Source organism: Pan paniscus, chromosome 19 (genome assembly GCF_029289425.2).
Source record: "Pan paniscus chromosome 19, NHGRI_mPanPan1-v2.0_pri, whole genome shotgun sequence".
NCBI classification, from domain to species: domain Eukaryota; kingdom Metazoa; phylum Chordata; class Mammalia; order Primates; family Hominidae; genus Pan; species Pan paniscus.
The window spans coordinates 27,571,288-27,591,944 of NC_073268.2; the positions used below are offsets into that span (position 1 = coordinate 27,571,288).

Below are 20,657 nucleotides of genomic sequence, written 5' to 3' on the forward strand. Positions count from 1 at the left end.
GAGTTCGAGACCAGCCTGACCAACAAGGCGAAAGCCTGTCTCTACTAAAAATACAAAAATTAGCCGGGAGTGGTGGCAGGGGCCTGTAGTCCCAGCTACTCAGGAGGCTGAGACAGGAGAATTGCTGGAACCCGGGAGGCGGAGGTTGTAGAGAGCCGAGATCGTGCCACTGTGCTCTAACCTGGGCAATGGAGCGAGAATCCGTCTCAAAAAAAAGAAAAATAACATTTTAAAATCATCTTTGGGCTGGGCATGGTGGCTCATACCTGTAATCCCAGCACTTTGGGAGACCAAGGTGGGAGGATCACATGAGCCCAGGAGTTTGACACTAGCCAGCTCAACAAGGCAAGACCCTGTCTCTACAAAAAAAAAAAAAAAAAAAAAAATAGCCAGGCATGGTGTCATGCACCTGTAGTACCAACTACTCAGGAGGCTGAGGCAGAAGTATCACTTGGGCCCAGGAGTTTGAGGCTGCAATGAGCTATGATTGTGACACCACACTCCAGCCTGTGTGAGAGAGTGAGACACTGCCTCTAAAAATAATAAATAACACCTTTATTGAAGTGCAATTTACTTATAATAAAATGGACTCATTTTGTGTGTGCAGTTCAATTCATTCTGTCAAATGTATACACCATGTAAGTACTATCACAGTCGTGGTAGATACATCACTGCAGAAAGTTCTCTTATTCGCCTTTGCAGTCAAAGGTAGAAGCACCAACCCCGGCTTTAGGCAATCACTGATCTGCTTTCTGTTACTATAGATTAGTTTCGCCTATCCTAGAATTTAAATCAAACAGTGTGTACTATTTTGTGTCTAGCTTATTTTACTCAGCATAATGTTTTTGAGGTTCAGCCATGTTGCATAGATTATGTGTATGTTCCTTTTCATTTTTTGATAGTATTCCGTTTCATGGATTTTTTTTTTTTTTTTTTTTAGACAGGGTCTCACTATCTTGCCCAAGCTAGAGTGCAATATTGTAATCATAGCTGACCACAGCCTCGACCTCCTTGGCTCAAGCAGTCCTTCCACCTCAGCCTCCTAAGTAGCTGGGACTAAAGGCGTCTACCACCATGCCCAGCTAGTTTTTAAATTTTTTTAGAGACAGGGTCCCATAATGTTGCCCAGGCTTGTCTCAAACTCCTGGATTCATGGGACCCTCCCATCTTGGCCTCCCAAAGTGCTGGGATTACAGGTGTAAGCTGCCATGCCCAGCCCCATTTAATGGATTTATCGAAATTTTTACATTCATTTATCAAAATGTTTATATTCACAGATATGTTTTGGCAGGTAAGGTGACTAACTGGGAGCTCTGACATGTTCCAAGGAAACAAGGCTTTCCAGAGTTTCCATCAGATATAGCTTTGACTAGCAAGGGGCACCCCCAAAGGGCAGGCAATATCTTGACACTGTTTTCATTTCTATTTCATTTGGGGATTGGTGACTGCCAACTCAGATATTAGATGGTTCTTTATGAATTAATGGGAGGAATGATGAGAATAGAAGTCTCTATTGAGTAGGAGAGAGTAAACTAAGACCACATGCTTGTGATGATAGTTTACAACGATTTGTGTGAGGAGTTACATGTATATTTCCTAAGTCCATATTCAAATTATGGATACTAAAAAAGACTGGCTGAGCATGGTGGCTCACACCTGTAATCCCAGCACTTTGGGAGGCCGAGGTGGGCAAATCAGCTGAGGTTAGGAGTTTGAGACCAGTCTGACCAATATGGAGAAACTCCATCTCTACTAAAAATACAAAATTAGCTGGGCGTGGTGGCGCATGCCTGTAATCCCAGCTACTCGGGAGGCTGAGACAGGAGAATTACTTGAACCCAGGAGGCAGAGGTTGTGGTGAGCCAAGATCGCGCCATTGCACTCCAGCCTGGGCAACAAGAGTGAAACTCCGTCTCCAAAAAAAAAAAAAAAAGGACTGAAACTCTAGTTCTCATTTTCTTTTCTTTCTTTCTTTTTTTTTTTCTTTTGAGATGGAGTCTCACTCTGACGCCCAGGCTGGAGTGCAGTAGCACGATCTCGGCTCACTGCAACACTGCAAGTTCCACCTCCCGGGTTCACACCATTCTCCTGCCTCAGCCTTTTTTTTTGTATTTTTAGTAGAGACGGGGTTTCACCGTGTTAGCCAGGATGGTCTCGATCTCCTGACCTCGTGATCTGCCTGCTTTGGCCTCCCAAAGTGCTGGGATTGCAGGCGTGAGCCACTGCGCCCGGCCCTCTAGTTCTCATTTTCTATTTTTCCAAGATAACCTGTTGATGGACATTTGGGGTTTTATTTCCTAGTTTGAGCTATTAGTAGTAATAAAGCTGCTGTGAACATTCATTTACAAATCTTTGTGTAGATATATTTTTATTTCCTTTGGGTAAATACGTAAAAGTGTAATTGCTGGGACACAGTAAGCATATGCTTAACTTTATAAGATATTGACAAACTGCCAAAATATTTGTACCATTTAAATTTCTGCCAGCAATATACATATGTAGCTAGATTGTTTTCTCCAATCGCCTTCCTCAGTGCACAATTATGTTGCTTAACTATGACCAGCCTGTCTTCATCCCAAAGCTTGGCCAAACCGAGTCTCAAGGTCTTGTCTCTCTTAACAGACGAGAAATGTAGTTCTAGGAACCTGCTGCGTTTACCCCATTTTCTTATTTTGATTCAGCTTACTTGCTCTGAGTACAGTTTTCTCATACTGTACCCTTGCTTTACTTAACACTTTGAATCTCTTAAAACATTATTGCTTTTACTGTCACATTCCTAAGACATTACTAATTCTGCTTCCCCCCCTGGGTGACTTTTCCTATTGACCTTGTGGAAGAGGACTGGGAGCTCCAGTCTCTGGGTCTTTAAACAGCCTGAGACATGTTTTCCCCAGAACAGGACCTGATTGACAAATTAGCAGAACATTCATTCCTCTGAGCTAAGGGACTAAGGATTTACAGATGAACTGTACCCACGATTTAGGAAGGTACTTAATTCTGTTCCTGTGCATATATATCAGGTCCACAATCTATTCATTAATGGTAGACTTGTGCTTATTTTGTAGGTCTGAATAGATATGTAGGTATACACATACCCTTACATCCCAATCTCCATTTGTATTCACTGCATTGGGAATTTATATTTTATGTATCCATGCATGAAGTGCCTAGTTTAGTGTTATACAACCTCTGGGCACTCAATAAATATTAATTGAATTGAAATAATGGCATCCTTTATAAATATTCATAAGCAAATAAAACTATCTAAATATATGGAGTATGAAGCACTCCTCTAGAAATATTTGAGTTAAAATGATTAAAAACCAGTGTAGTGATTTCATTATGTGACAATATACGTATTGCAGGAGCTATTCACTAGTTGTAGACAGCATCTTGAGGAGAAGTAAATACGTGTATATATATATATATGTTTTTTAATATACATAATTTAATATAATATGGTTATTTTACTACATGTAAAATATGAGGCTGTGTCTCATGGGCTAGTGAGAATTAACTATCTAGATGGATGGATGAAATCCACTTCTGGCAGAAATCTTTGAAGCCTTTGCATAGCTAGTAATACTTATGAAGTACCATCTAATCAAGTGGGTTAAAGGACTAAAGCACAGATGATATACTAGAGTCTTGATCTGGCCTTCTGCCATTGGGGAAAGAAGAGAATTATCTTTACTGCATAGCTGTTCTTCAACTTCAATACCAGGGCTGCTCAGACTGGTTAGTTGATGTACTTCATTTCTGAGTATATGAGATTCAACTCACTTTAGATGGCTAGCATGGTCAGTCTGTCTTTGAGATGTGAAATGTGCACCGTGCTTTCTTGTTTATTTCCTTTTTTTTTTGGATACAGAGTCTTGCTCTGTTGCCCAGGCTGGAGTGCAGTGGCACAATCTCGGCTCACTGCAAGCTCCACCTCCTGGGTTCACGCCATTCTCCTGCCTCAGCCTCCCGAGTAGCTGGGACTACAGGCGCCCGCCACCACGCCCAGCTAATGTTTTTGTATTTTCAGTAGAGACAAGGTTTCACCATGTTAGCCAGGATGGTCTCGATCTCCTGACCTCATGATCCTCCCGCCTCGGCCTCCCAAAGTGCTGGGATTACAGGCGTGAGCCACTGCGCCTGGCCTTCTTTCTTGTTGATTTCAACTAATCTAAAAGTGAGAGCAGTTATGGTATATGGCTGGTTATATATATATATTTTTTGGAGTTGGTTAATCTGTGGAGAGGTGAGAGCACCAAGTACCCAATGTTAAGAGGCATATCTCAGCTACTCAACCTACCAAAAATGTTTTCAAAGAGATAATATTTGTGCAAAAAAAGCCCCTCTAGGCAGCTCTCTGATTTTTTTCTGTCTCTTAACTCCCCATGCCATTTTTTTTTCCTGCAGATCATGTTTCAGGCATATGGAGACAAACAGGGACCACTGCATGGAATGTTAATCAATACTCCATATGTGACCAAAGACCTGCTGCAATCAAAGAGGTTCCAGGCACAGTCCTTAGGGACAACATACATATATGATATCCCAGAGATGTTTCGGCAGGTAAGATGCCTAACTGGAGGGTCTGACATGTTCTAAGGAGGCAAGGTTTCCCTGAATTTCCATCAGATGCGGTTTTGGCTAGAAGGGGGCACTCCAAAGGGCAAGAAATATCTTGACACTGTTTTCATTTCTATTTCATTTGAGGGTTGGTGACTGCCAACTCAGATATTGGATGGTTCTTTATGAATTAATGAGAGGAATGGTGAGAATAGAAGTCTCTATTGAGTAGCAGAGAGTAAACTAAGGTTATATTCTTGTGGTGATAGTTTACAGTGACTTGTGTGAAGAGTTACCTGTGTATTTCCTAAGTCTATATTCAAATTATGGATATTAAAAAGGAGATCTGATACTTTAGTTCTCATTTTCCAATATAACCCTGGTTCCTAGTTGATACCCTAGATTAATATGATGAGAATCAATATAGATAGCATAGACAAATGGATATAGAGTTCATGGTACACAGTTTAGAGTATAAGTTCTTTTGTGGGAGATTTGTTATAGCTGAATAAAAACTAGCATGAGAAAATATGACATTATGAATCTCAGCCTCTATATGAAAACAAATTCCTTCAATCTGTATGGTGAATCATCTCTATGCTGCAGATTTTTCTTCTATCAATAGAAGGCAAGAAAAGTGTATCACCAGTAGAAAATGCAACCAGTAAAGACTAAGGTATCAAAAGAATACTGAATTTGTCCTTTTTAAAAAAAATCTATGAATATAGGATTTTTCCAAGTCTCCTAGTCAATACTACCAGTATTACCACATTTGAATTTTAGTAAAGTAATATATGTAGCCGTAGTAAATAGTCTGTGTAGAATTCCTGTGTTATTCACAAATACAAGAGATTACCTTTATGCAACCATTTGTTTACAAGTTCTGTCTCCTGAAAGATACCTTCATTCGGTATTTCCCTTTTATAGCATTGCTAGCCTAAAAGCTGAGTGTTACTTCTGTTTCCCAATGCCAGTGCTATAAATATAATATAAATCACATTCTATATAAATATAATATAAATCACATTCTAAGTAATTCTTCCTATATAATAGGCATAAACACAGTGATTAGGACACATAGGTATGTATGAGTCACTTGGGATTCAAATGTTGCTTTGAGGCAAGCAAAGAAAGAGCTGAACTAGCTCCCACTTCACAAAGGATTTATTTATAGGAAGTTGGAAATGGAAATCATAATATTTTTTAAATGAATTGGTATGTCTGTGTCAAAATTGAGCAGAATTGATCTGCACATTTATAAATAGTCACACACATCTAGTGAGCTAATTCCTGTGTATGGTCCTATAGCTATGAAAAATATTAGAAAGAGGTTTCTTCCCTGGAATTTCTAGTAGAAGCTTCATTCTGGCCTTCTTGGATTTTCTTTTTATTAGCTGAGCGTCATGTCATTTTCCTGGATATTCCTTTGTTGTAAAGTTTCTTTAGGGTTTTCCTTTTCTTTGTTTTAAGGAGTCGATGCTACTTATTTAGTTTTTTAATTTTAATATTCGTAGGATAGTGTTAGGTCTTTCCTGTTTGTTAATGCTCTGGTGCTGATTTGGAATCACTCAGTAGTTTGACTTTTTGGAAAAGTGCCTGACTTTTGGCATGTAAAAAGTAATTACAAATCTATTTTAACTGAGAATGGGAGCTGGAGAATTTAGTCTAATGTTTACACTCTGCAGAACACTTGGAAAAGAAGGCAAAACCAGATTGACTGAATCTTAATCTGAATCTTAATAATTATTTTTGTCTATATTGAAATTATTGTGACTGATTAGTCAAACTTCTTTTCTCCACTAGTCCCTGATCAAACTCTGGGAGTCTATGTCCACTCAAGCATTTCTTCCATCTCCCCCTCTGCCTTCTGACATGCTGACTTACACTGAACTGGTATTGGATGATCAAGGTCAGCTGGTCCACATGAACAGGCTTCCAGGAGGAAATGAGGCAAGTAGTTGAAACCCCCCTTCCCTTTCTTATCTCTGTGCCCACTAGTACCAGCTTTCTGTGAGGTGGTTATTAAATAGCACTGGAGCATGGTAGTCTTGTTGGGAGAGTTCTTTAGAGAGAGCATTGACTGAGTATCAAATTATTAATTTTTTAGGTGTGATAATGGTATTATGATTTTGCTTTTTAAAATAGTATTGTTTTAACACAAAGAACTCAGTTTTAAAAAAATAAAAAGGAATATTGTTTTCTTTTAGAGATACAGACTAAAACATTTACAGATGCAATGATTTGCTTCTAAATAAAGAGGTGTGAAGGGGGGTGTGTAGATGAAACAGGGTTGGTCGTGAGTTGATCATTGAAGCTAGGTGATAGGTACATGAAAATAGATTATTTTCCCTGTTTTTGTCTATGTGTGAAATTTGGGGATTTTCTTTTTTTCTTTTTTCTTTTTTTTGAGATGGTGTCTCACTCTGTCACACAGGCTGGAGTGCAGTGGCTCAATCTCAGCTCACTGCAGCCTTGACCTCCATGTCTCAAGTGATCCTCTCACCTCAGCCTCCTGAGTAGCTGGTACTACAGGTGTGTACCACTACACTTGGCTAATTTTTGTATTTTTTTCTTGAGATGGGGTTTCACCATGTTGGTCCCAAGCTCCTGAGCTCAAGCAAACTGCCTGCCTCAGCCCCGAAAAGTGCTGGGATTTTAGGTGTGCACCGTTGTGCCCAGCCAGGATTTTCTATAATGAAAACATTTAAAGTATTGTTTTCCCTAATGTTTTTTCTTATTTGGATTCATATTAATAAATGCATTTTTCAGTGTCTTTTCCATGCTCAATTCATTTGATCTGGTGCTGTTGTGAGCATGATAAATGTGTTCTTGAAGGAGCTCAATCAGAATTAGGGGTTCAAACATAAAAAATTTAGCAAAGAACCCATTTTTTGATAATTATCCCAAGAATGCATTTTCTAGCCTTGGCATCCTTTCTCTCAGAGTGACCTATGAATAGTGATATAAAGTCCTATTTTGCCCTATACTCTTATACTCTTGTCCATGCATTATGATTCTTTCTGATTTTAACTGTGCTCCTAATGTACAGTTATAACAATGATAATACCAGTAACAAACCTAAAAAGAGAGATATTTTTATTTCAACCCTAAATATAATCCCTAGAAAGATTTCATTCCATTGAAGGAGTAATCTTTACCTGTGTTTTCACCACAAATAGGCTGGGTAGACCTTTGGAAATGATAAGCAGTTTGTTTCTATTTTGCTCAATCTTTTTCAAAAAATTTCACTATATATACAAGGTGTGTGGCTATTTCAGTAATATGCCAGTGGATGCCAACAGTAGATGATTTGGTATCAAGATGGATGCAAGCATTGGAACAGATGGAGAGTATCAGACTTGTAGGAGTCTCAACAAATAGCAAAGTCAAGAGGACTGGGGTGGAAGGATGCAAAACAATTTGACAAGCATAGATATATACTCATCAGCACACGAAGTTGAAACAGAGGTTTGTGCCACTGTATGTAGCATCTGCCTAGTGAGCCCCTCAGCAGCAAAGAAAAGCTTCATTGTGCTAGACTTAAATTCTGATTCATTGAACAGTGTAGTCTTCAGGAATGGAAGGCACCCTTGTGAACATGGGGCTGAGAGCAAAATGGTTTTAACTAATGTAATTAAAACACAAAATGAGATTTTTGGCCACGTGAAAGCTAGCTGCAGTGCTGTGTGAAACCCCTTGCCATGATCTTTCTCTCCTGCTTTCTTTCTGCCCTCATTCTGTGTTTGAGCGAATGGAGACTCAGGGAATAGTGAAGTCCCAGAGGGACAGAGCTCTGTTCTTGCTGAAATTACAAGCCCAGAGCTGCCTGGGCATGAACATGTAGTGTTTACTCTGCCAGTATGAATACAAATAGTCTTATTATACGGGCCTCTGTACCCAAAGACCACACACACACACACACACACACACACACACACACACACACACACACGAATTTTTTAAAAATTAAAGGTTTTTTTTAACCCCTTTAAGACCTAACAAACCTTAGTGGAAAAGATATGTCTTAAACAGTTGCATAGGACTATAGCTATGACTAGTAGTAGATCTAGTATAGGAGCCACATGTTTTCCTTTGTCCAGTGCTTTAATAGTTTTGAAACCAGAAAGTGAATAGTATTTGTTCAAAAGATTTTGAGTTTTTGTCAGTTCTCACTTTCTTCTTGTTCTACAGTTTTCCCTCCTTAGTTGCCTATTTTCTTTGTTCTCTTTTTCTTTTCAAATGATTGACTAGGATTGAGGCTGAGTGTTAGCTTGCTGTTTCTGAGCCTTTGAGCTTGGGAGGAGTTAGACTGATGTTCTTTTGTGAGCAGTTAGTGACTAATGCCCAGGATGGCTGGTGAAGTCAGTCATTGGCCTTAGCTAGATTATAGGGCACTGCACAACAGGAATGAGGTTGGGGTGTTAGTATCAAACTCTGCTACCAATAGCTTGAACATACAATGGAGCATGTCCACTGAGAGACTGACCAATCTAAGGATGGAGTTTCAGCAGTCAGAACTCTGAGGGACAGCTGTGCCTAAGAGATGACAAAGTGTCAGTAGGATGTATTTCCTCGTGCTGAGCCCAGTTTTATCAGGGCAAGTTGACTTTCAGCTATTGTGGTTTAATTTTCTTTGGCCAAAGAGCAAGTTTGTCATGAGCCTGGCACTGTACATATTACCCCAAGAATGATGTGAAGGGAATGAACAGAGCTCATGCTGATGAGATTTGGAGCAAATCTGTCCTGTCCCAAAGAGAATGGGCATCTGAACAGAGCCTTGAGAAATAGTTTTATTACAAAAGAATAAAAAATTGACCTGTTAATGTTCTGAAAGCCAAGGCTCAATGTAAATGCATTGGTGCTATGCAGACATTAAATCATCGTAATGTGGTGTTCTCCAAAAGTGACGGCTCTACCAGGTCATCATTGTGGGTGGTATTGCATTACCTTCAAGGATTGGAGTTTCTGAGTTTGAAAACTAGCACATGGATGTAAGGAGTAAGGGTAAAATGAGAGATTCCTTCAGAGTTTTCCCATGAATTGAGGTGCTTTTCTCCATGATCGAAGGCAGAAAACCTGCACTTACCAGACCATTGGCTGTATGGGTGGCCAGTCTTTCTAATTTTTTTTTTCCAGGACAGTAAATAGGTAAAAAGGTGATGGGACCAGGACTTGGACCAATTCAGTTCCATTTAGTTTTAGGTAACTTCTTTGCCATTTGAGGAGGAATATTGGCTGTTTCAGTAGAGATGTGACCTGCATTTTGAACATTTATGCTTGTGTTTACAGCAGGAGACAGAGCTTTTCTGATGCGGTATTAGCTACTGTCTCCTTTCTATTTTCCTAGTTGTCCCTTCCCCATAAAGAAAGATGTAACTAAAGGAGTACCACCTAATGCATGATGAAAGGTATAGGAGAACACATTTTTCTCATTGTCATATTTGAATGGCATTACATTTAGTATGACTTTAGAGTAGGAATAAAAAAGATGTAGACTAAATCTGTGAACTACGTTACTTGCAGATAGCTCCAAAGATGAGTTGTCCAAGATTTTTCTTAATAGTTTCAAGTAAAGATGAAAATTGAGGAAAATGTGATTGCAACATAGACTAAACGGATCTCATTTCTAGCTGCTGTGATGCTACAGTGATGGGCACTGTATGTAAATACACAGCTAGATGAATGTGTGCTGTTGAGCCTGGATACAGAAGAAATGCAGCTATCCAACAGTTCTACTTTACCACTTCTCAATTTTGGAGGAATTGTTTTCATTTTCCTGCCAGTTTACTAACCTGTTTTGATCCTTTGGTGGAAGCTATAATTGCAGGTGGGGACATTTTGAGTAACAGTTTGCAATCCAGTACAGCTGCTTTTCGCACTAAATCCTGTTATTAAAAAGCTCAGGCTAAGATCAAGCCAAGGGCTGTAACGGACTTGACAGAGAACAACTTAACTTTGCCTGGTAGGACAAAGAAAATCCCAGCCTTCTTGAGACTATGCTCTTGTTTATTCTGAAATAAGTTACTAGCATTCTTTTATTTTATTTCTTTTTATCAGCTCTGCGAACTAGACCAGTAATCTCTAAAGTGGGCAATGCTGAAAGATATGTTAGAGAGTCAACTACCATAGTAACTTTAGTGCTAGTAGAAATTAGGACCCTGTTTTTCTTACCATATCAGAACATGGGCAGCTTTTTAACATTCTGTCTCATCGTGACTGTCATAATGAGAAACTGAGATGAGAAGACGATGTTGCGATGTTGTATTTGGAAGCAGTTATAATAATTAGGTACAAGATGTATACCCAAAAAAGGGTTGGTATTCAGAGACTGGAATTCTTGGTATAAAAGTTTTTCTGGGAGGAAAGTATATTGAAAATTGAATGCAACTGGGGCCAGGCGTGGTGGCTCATACCTGTAATCCCAGCACTTTGGGAGGCTGAGACGGGCAGATCATGAGGTCAAGAGATCGAGACCATCCTGGCCCACATGGTGAAACCCTGTCTCTACTAAAAATACAAAAATTAGCCAGGCGTGGTGGCGGGTGCCTGTAGTCCCAGCTACTTGGCAGGTTGAGGCAGGAGAATCGCTTGAACCCGGGAGGCAGAGGTTGCAGTGAGCCGAGATCGCGCCACTGCACTCAAGCCTGGTTACAGAGCGAGACTCCGTCTCAAAAAAAAAGAAAAAAAAATTGAATGCAATTTGATGGTCACCTCTACACACACTACCACTCTTAAGAATTGCGGTAGCTCTGAGCCTTCATTTTTTCAGATGGGCGCTAGGTGTCAGGGTTTTTCCTTCTCAGCAGCTTAGCATTCACATGAGCCTCGTGAATGGCCTTGTTTGTTGAGGCAGATTCACTGGTGTCCTTCTTTTTTCAGTTGGTATGGTAGCCTTTACCTAGTGTTCCTGCAATAAGCAATTGCAATTTTAACTCTTTGGTTGAAGATCCTTTGAACCTTGCATTAGGGATCTTTTTTTTTTTTTTTTTTAAGGAAGAGGATGATTGAAGAGGAAATAAAGTAGTGTAAATTAAAGTTTAAAGACTAGCTGACAGCCAGGCGCGGTGGCGCATGCTTGTAATCCCAACACTTTGGGAGACCAAGGTCGGCGGATCACTTGACGCCAGGAGTTTGAGACTAGCCTGGCCAACATGGCAAAACCCTATCTCTACAAAAAAAAAAAAAAAAATATATATATATATATATATACACATATATATATATACACACACATATATATACGTGTATATATATATACACACACACACACACACATATATATATATATAAATTAGCCAGGCGTGTTGGCAGGCGCCTGTAATCCCAGCTACTCAGGAGGCTGAGGCACAGGAATCTCTTGAGCCCAGGAGGTGGAGGATACAGTGAGCCAAGATCACACGACTGCACTCCAGCCTGGGCGACAGAGTGAGACTCTGGCTGGAAAAAAAAAAAAAAAAAACTAGCTGCCATCATGACTGGTATTTTGGTTTTAGTCCTGCTTTGTGTTCTCGGGTGAAATGGTAGGGACAGTGGGGATTAGGGGTTCAGTTTTAGAACTGCTAGCCCAACTAATACCCATATTTAATTATTGTTTTAATTGTTGGCAATGTACTGATATCCTATGTCTCCCAAAGTATAGCATCTCATTAATGTTTTTATTTTAAACATATAAAAAAATACACAGTTATATGACAAATACCCCTGCATCTACTGACCAGCTTAAACAAATCTTACCATTTTGACTGGGCTCCTCACTTACATGTTACTATAATCCTTTGAATCTCTAATTTGAGTATCAAAAAAACAATTTAGGAGTTGGTAGGGAAAGGAAGTTGGTAAGCTTATATAAGCCTAAAAGATTAGAAGAAATTAATTAGCAGATCCATTTTGACAGTTCTTAGGCTGGACCTCTTAACCCAAAGGACCTCTTATTTTAGAAAAACCACCATAACCCTCTGTCTTAATTCACTTGGTTGACATTTTCCATACTCTCAAAGGAATTGCTTGGGTTATCCTGGACTCAGATTCTAGGGAAAGCATTATGTTCTAAAACTCTGCCTGTAGAGAGTGTGTATATGCTTACGGGTTTTGGTGGTGAGAAAAGGGTAGGCCATTTCTCATGAACACAGGACCCAAATATTTAACATTAGATTTTTTAAATTGTTTTACTCAATTTAACCTCAAAATAGCTCCATGAATGTGATGCTAATTTGGATGTACTTTACCGTGCTTTTGTTTCATTCTTTTGAAATCAGTTTGCCTTTTCATGCTGTGTATAGAAATTGAGTCAGTGTCAGTCTTTTAGATATGTGTTAGAAAAGAGGCATATTTAAATTGTACTATGCTGAAGGTGAGTTCTGAAATAGACCTAAGCGAAGCGGGTCTGTAAAACAGGACCATGGTCTATGCATTGATTGTTCAACTTATAAAAAGGGTCTTTGCCATTAATCTGTCCCTAAAGATAGGAGAATGTTTATAAGTGCTTTGGGATCCTCAGCAGAAAAGGGTCAAATACATATGATTATGTATAATTATGATTATCCATAAATGATTATGATTATACATAAGTATTCATAATTTGTGCTTGCCTTATTTTTCATCAAGGCTTTGAAAAATCAATTTTGAATCCTTGAGATTAAGTATAGAGAAAGATATATTATGGCATATATGGTAAGATAATTTTATGTTAATTCTATGTTTTTGTTCTTTTATTCCCATTCTAAGTAAGTATATTTGGTTGCAAGTCTTTGTCTAAAATGATCTTCCAAACCAAACTTGGATCCCTCATTAGAAAAATATGGAGGCTAATTTTGAAAAATAAGTCTTCCTACCATGGAATTACTTCTAATGAATTTCTGACACTGTTCTTTTGGGATGTATATACTTTTCTCAGAATTCCTTCTGAATGACTATTATTGGTGTTGGAGATTTCTCATCAGGTTGAGTAGTTTTTACTCATTTTTTTGATAGCAAAATGAGGCTCAGTAACCTTGATTGACTTTGAAAATCCGAATGCATCCACTGGCTCACTAAAGTAGTACTTGTGGAGGGCTCCTCAGTTTCTTTCAAAAATAAGTCTAGAGATAGCCTTCAAACAAAAGAATGTACTTGCCAGCATATTTATACCTGTCTTAAGTTGTAAGATTTTACTGAAAAAGAATGTGACATAGTACCCTATGTCAAGAAACTTTACAGCTCCAACCAGAGGCAATAATGAACATCAGGACAGCAACAGATGACACCAGAGAATGAGGAGTAGCGGGGGGCACCAGAGTTCAGCACTCATTCATATGATTAATGGACAAGGCTTCTGGGACTATAGTAGGCCAACTTGGTTAATTTCCATACCAACCAATTAATCCTGGGCCCCATTTCTCAAATACCGCTGGCTTCTATGTGCTCCACTGCATGTTTGTTAAAAAATAATTCCTATGCTTATTAAATTACTGTGTGTACATGTGTAAAATTACTGTGGTTTCATGTATATAAATGTTACAGGGAGAAATAATTTCCCTGTTCAAAATTATTATTTCTAATCTTTGATAACATTTTCAAAGAATTACCTCTGGGATGAAAATTTTTTGCTCTAAAAGTTATATTTTTCTTACCCTTTTATCGCTGTTTAGAGAGGTTGAGGTGAGTTTGTTCAGCCATTTTTGAATTAAGCCATAAGGCTTAAAATACAATATTTGGCTTAATTTGTGCCATTTGGAAAAGCCATGCTGAAAAATATGTCAATGCCTTTCCATATTGTATTATTTGCCAGATATCAATGTTCTATTATTTAGTGTTCTGTGATCACGTGAAAGAGCTCAAAATAATTTTCTTAAGAGCTGAAAAACTCTTTTTTTCATGCTTGGATACAAGATACAAAAGGGGGAAAGAGGTAACATTTTGTTATATATCTGAGAAGGGACTCAAGTTCAGATTCCTGCTCTCTGGATCTTAGTTTTCTCATCTTTATGATGCAGATGATGCCCAAGTCTGGGTTAGCGCTAACATGCTTGGATTCTTTGTATTGCTGCTCAAGGGTCTTGCAGGGTAGTCATCTTCCTGGCATTAGCAGAATTACAACAATAGGTTTTACAGACTCTTCCAAAAAAAAACTCAAGATCATTTTAGCATGAATATAACAAGGCTTTTAGCATGAATATAACGAATACAGCATCAACATCTCAGCCACAGCCTAACCTGTATTTAAATCTGTATGGAAAGGTATTGTTAGAGCTCAAGTCAAAGTGTGGAGATGTAAGAAAGGCAGCTGTGGCAAAGGTATTCCCTTTCTGCTTCCCACAGCATAGCTAGAGTTGATGGATATGTCTTTCACCCTTAAAAAACAAAATCCTGGCGTGTTTTGCCCTTAGCTTTTCCTGCAAATTTCTTTGTTGAGCTTAATATTGTTGTTTTATTTTGTAGTAACAACAGCAGCTTTGGGAAGTGCCTGTGTGTGCTTGCACATTCTATTCACATTGATAGTACAATTAATGTTGATGTCAATTTTGGTGTTAATTTTGGGTCATGATTAGTGTTGACACTTTGTGTCAGACTAATGGCATTTATGGGCACCATCAGAATAAATGTTAATATTATCATGTTTTCACTATCTGTTATAGTAACATTAAACCAAGGTCCTCCCAGCAGAAAAAATACATATATGGATAGATAGATAATGCCTTTCTGTATCGCTGGTGTTACTCAGCGAGAAAATGACATCTCAGAGCAGAATCCTAATCACTGTTTGGAGCATCAGAAATAATGATCACCTCTGATCGGAGGTTGTGAATAATTCATTTGGTTTGATTTTCACGTCCTGTCCAGTGATACTTTTCAAACCAAATGTGTTTCTACAGGAAAATAATGGTCCCACTTCTTATGGAAATACTGTGGCACAAATCATTTTACCCACATAAAAACAGTTAAATAAGACTGTTCTCTTCTGCTTGCTTTCTCCTTCCCATCCCCTCCTCCCTCACTTGAGCTGTTCATTCCAGAATCAGAATGTAGCCAAAGAAATACGTTCTGCCTTAGAACTTGTATAAGGGAAACAAATATTTATTTCTGCTTATCCTTAGCTTATTCACTGTAGCTCTTTTCATCCTCTTCCCTTTTTCACTTTAAGATAATTAGTTTAGGTTGATAACCCTAAACCTAATAAACCTGCTCATTGGAATGTTCTGTTATGAAAAATGATCTGAAATTAAATATTTTAAAACTTATTCATGGCTATAGTAATGACAAAATAATTTGTATTAAGTACCTAGGACCACTTGTTTAGTCAGTGCATGAGAGAGACAGTGATCAGAGAAGACGACACTGGCACTGCCCGTTTGAGTCTAAAACTCATTAGACCATAAACCCACCCACTTACATGCAGGCTACAGGGTACCTTTTTGTTAATTTCTTAGCTCTTCCATCTTCCTTCAGCTGTTAGTCCTGGCATGTCATTTTCACTGGGTTTCACCTGGATAAAAATGTTGGAGAGAAAGAGAAGACCCCCAAAAAGAGGGATTTAATGATGGGGTCTCCTTTAGTCATTATTCTTCAGTTAATATACACGCAGATTGGGCTTAGGTGAAATCAATGAATGTCACATTGCTAATCACATTGTCACACTGTGTATACTTTTATAGTGATTGTAGAATTTTCTATATGAAATCTCCATTATGTATATAATATAGATAGACCCATCTATAGAAAGTAATTTGACTGAAAAACTTAACAGTGTACTAATTAGAGAGTGAAATATGACTCTCTTCCAAAGCAATGACCTAATCCTTTGAGATGAAGCTATTCTTAGGTAGAATATTTTGAACCATTTCTCCTGAATGTTGTAACCCTTTTTTTTTTTCCTAAATCTAACAAGGGCAGAGGGAAGCGTTTTTCAATCTAGTTTTCATCATCAGACAGGAAGTATTTTGCATTCAGAAGCCATTTCCAGTATCAAATTCAATTTTGTCAAGTGATTAGTTGAGTTTGGTAGAGAATAATTTAAAAACACAAAGCTGGAAATGGCTATGGTGCTTCTACACTGGAGGAGAGCTGTTGCTATTCTCAAGTTGCAAGCTTCCTCTCAGTGACTGCGCATCACAACTGGATTATTGTGTTGTATGTCTTTGCAGCTGTTATAGACCTGCATCTGTTGACACCATGTGTTCCTACCCAGGACTGGTAGAAGAAATAGGGGAGTGGGTGAATGAGTACCTTCCCTGCCTATCAGTGCAAACGTCCTTTTATGTACATATGTTTGTAAAGTTCTTTAGCCCTCTTCAAGATGAAAGGTTCTGTATAAATAAAAGCTTTCGATTTTAGTACATGTTTGTAATACATGTGGTACAGTCCTAAATATGTATTTAGCTGATAGGCACTGTTCATGTCTATTGTACAAATATTGACTTTAAAAATATAAATATGTATTTAACCATCAGACCAGAAAAACACTGAAGCAGTTACTTCTGAGGTAGAGACATGAATATTGTATAAACCTATATATACATATGTTTACACTCTACCACATCATTGCAGAGCATTTCTTTTTAGAAAATGAAGTGATAACCCAACAAACTAACGTAGTTCTTGATATTTCTTTCTCTTTAAAGTGAGTCTTGATTTTTAATTTTCATACATTTATCTCTTTCAAATTTTATATAAATAAGATCTGTTGTAGTATGACTAAAATCTAGAATTAGTTCCTCTAAAATATGGGAAATCAATTAGGCTGGTGAGATTTTTTTCCCCCCTTAAATTTTTTTTTTTGTTATGGAAATGCTCAAACGTACACTAAAGTAGGAATAAATAATATAAACTCCCATGTACCTATCACCCAGTGAAGAGTATTTGGTAGTTTTCTTTTCTCAGTTATTTTTTATTTTATAAAAAGTTAAAGTTATCAATGCAATATAAACACAAAAAAGAAAATTTGGAGAATGGAAAAAAAAAATACAATTTCATCATCCCAATAATTATCACCTCATTTTGCTGTTTCTTATTTATTTTTGTTTTTACCCCGCAAAGTGCTTTTCAATTGATGAAGTTGTCATTCATACTATGCACTTACTATATACCAGGCACTATCCTAGGACTTAACATGTATTTAATCCTTACAACCAACTTATGCCGTAGATTTTTATTACCCTTGTTTTACCAGTGAAGGAACCGAGGTACAGGGAGGTTGATAACTTACCTCAGCGTATATGGCTGGAAAGCTGAGTCTCAGTTCTGTCAAATCATCTTAGATTCAGATTCAGAGTCTCAGAATGTGGCTCCTGAGTCTGAACCCTTTTCTAATTTAGTATTACATCATGGGTATTTTTAAATGCTATTCATAGTCTTCATAGTCATCATCTTATAAGGCTGTACAGAACACTAACAGTGATCTTACTATCCAATTTACTTCCCTCCAAAATAATTTTAGATTTTCAGGAAAGTTACAAAGATCGTATTAGAGAGTTCTGGTATACCCTTTCCCAGCTTCTCTTAATGTTAAAACACTTTATGTAACCATGATATGATTACCAAACTAAGAAATAAATATTGATACAATTGTATTAAATAAACCACAGACCTCTTTTTTTTTTTTTTTTTGCCAGTTTTTGTACTAATATCTTTTTAATTAAGGAACATACTTCCTTAATTTCTCTAGTAAAGAAAATGCCATTTCTTGGCTGGGCGCGGTGGCTCATGCCTGTTATCCCAGCACTTTGGGAGGCCGAGGCAGGTGGATCACCTGAGGTCAGGGGTTCGAGACCAGCCTGGCCAACATGGTGAAATCCCGTCTCTGCTAAAAATACAAAAATTAGCGGGGCGTGGTGTTACGTGCCTGTAATCCTAGTTACTTGGGAGGCCGAGGCAGGATAATCACTTGAACCTGAGAGGCGGAGGTTGCAGCAAGCCAAGATTGCATCACTGCACTTCAACCTAGGCAGAGGTTGCAGCAAGCCAAGATCACGCCACTGTACTCCAGCCTGGGCAATGGCCTGAGACTCTGTCTCAAAAAAAAAAAAAAAAATACCATTTTTGTGTATGTGAACCTCCTTTTAAAAAATAAGCACTTTGGGAGGCCAAGGCGGGCAGATCACAAGGTCAGGAGTTCGAGACCAACCTGGCCAACATGGTGAAACCCCATCTGTACCCAAAAAAAAAAAAAAAAAAAAAATGCAAAAATTAGCCAGGCCTGGTGGCATGCACCTGTAATCCCAGCTACTCAGGAGACTGAGGCAGGAGAATTGCTTGAACTCGGGAGGTGGAGGTTGTAGTGACCCGAGATCGCGCTACTGCACTCCAGCCTGGGTGACGGAGCAAGACTCCATCTCAAAAAAAAATAAGTAAACGATTCACATTAGCTATAAGGACAGGTTACTTAATTCCTCTGTGCCTTAATTTCCTCATGGCAATAATTACAGCTACCTTTGAGTTAATACTGACTACCATTTGAGGGCTTTTGTATGCCAGGCTCTGTACTAGTTTAACATGGTGTTGCTCACAACAATACCTCCAGAAAGGTGCTGTCATCCCCATTTTATAATTGGAAAAGTGAAACTGTAAAAGGTTAAGTGTCCAAGGTTATACAGCTAGCATAAAACTGAGATTTGAACCAAGACAGCTTGACCTTGCAGCTTAAGCTCTTAACCACTATCAGTAGTTGTCAACTTTTAGAACAGTACAGCAGATAGTAAATGTTCAATTAATGGTAGTTATTATGATAGCTATTGTTATTTTTAAAATAAAATAGTTTAAGAATATTCAGGACTCTTATTCTATGATTCCTAAAATATAAGTGGCAATGTTCTAAGCCCTTGGTGTTAAGTATTTTTCAAGTATTATTTTTAAAAGTGAGGCAGGGTGCAGTGGCTCACACCTGTAATCCCAGCATTTTGGGAGGCCGAGACAGGAGGATCACTTGAGTCCAGGAGTTCAAGACCAGCCTGGGCAAGATGGTGAGACCCCATCTCTACAAAAAATAAAAAAAATTAGCTGGGCATGGTGGTAACACACACGCCTGTGGTCCCAGCTACACAGGAGGCTGAATGGGAGAATCACTTAAGCCCAGGAGGCCAAGGCTTCAGTGAGCTGTATTTGTGCCACTGCACTCCAGCCTAGGTGACATAGCAAGACCCTGTCTTAAAAAAAAAAATTAAATTGAAAAAATAAAAAGACTCTGGAACTAGCAAGCATTTATTACTCCCAGACTATGTTTAGTGTTCCTGGGAAGCACTAGAGGAGATGCTATAATCGTTCAAGATGGTAAGCCAAAAGCAATCCTAGGCAGCATATAATTAGTTATCAGAAGAATTCTCAGGCTGGGCAAGGTGGCTCACACCTATAATCCCAGTAATTTGGGAGGCCTAGGCAGGAGGATGGCTTGAGGCCAGGAGTTTGAGACCAGCCTGGGCAACATGGTAAAATCCTGTCTCTACAAAAAAATGCAAAAATTGGCCGAGTATGGTGGCACATGCCTGTAGTCCCAGTTATTTGGGAGGCTGAGATGGGAGGATTGCCTTGAGCCCAGGAGTTGAAGGTTGCAGTGAGCCAAGATTGTGCCACTACACTCCAGCCTGGGTGACAGAGCGAGACTCTGTCTCAAAAAAAAAAAAAAAAAAAAAAAAAAAAAAAAAAAAAAAAAAAAAATCTCTACACAGAGGTCTTAGTAGGAGATCAGAAAAGATAGGAATTACTTTAGGCTAGGAGAAGCTTTACTGAGGAAATGGAATTTGGATGAACCTTTTGGAATGGGTAAGATTTGGACAGAGTGAGAGGAGAGAGAAAGAAAAAGTTTTTTACCTAGAAGTTAATATAGTAGATTTCTGCTTCTAATAGTGTGTTTATCAAACCCATGGGTATTATTTTCTTAATTTCGCATGTGGGGACATTGAAGCTCAGTAAAATTAAATAATTTTCTTAAGATCACCCAGTTAGTTAATATAAGTGATAGCGCCTGGATTTGGATCTAAGTTTGTTGGACTCCAAAGCCCATGTTCACCTTTATATGCCCTATCCTTTGATTAGCAGTGAAATCTAAATTATTTTAATGTAAATTGAATAATAGTGCTTTCTTAGATGTTTGTCCATCGTGCTACCTCAAAACTGAATGTCTTCCGATC

The 20,657-nt window shown here is 38.4% G+C and overlaps 1 protein-coding gene across 10 annotated transcripts in view; it reads left to right on the plus strand.

Moving 5' to 3' along the window:
* ACACA (acetyl-CoA carboxylase alpha) overlaps positions 1-20,657 on the plus strand; it is a 331,241-nt gene that overhangs the window by 224,279 nt on the left and 86,305 nt on the right. For all 10 annotated transcript variants that reach the window (XM_003817948.5, XM_008971230.4, XM_055101006.2 and 7 more), the window contains 2 exons: positions 4,408-4,563; positions 6,364-6,510. In XM_003817948.5, coding sequence (XP_003817996.1) covers positions 4,408-4,563; positions 6,364-6,510 — 303 coding nt within the window. The remainder of the gene's footprint in view (positions 1-4,407; positions 4,564-6,363; positions 6,511-20,657) is intronic.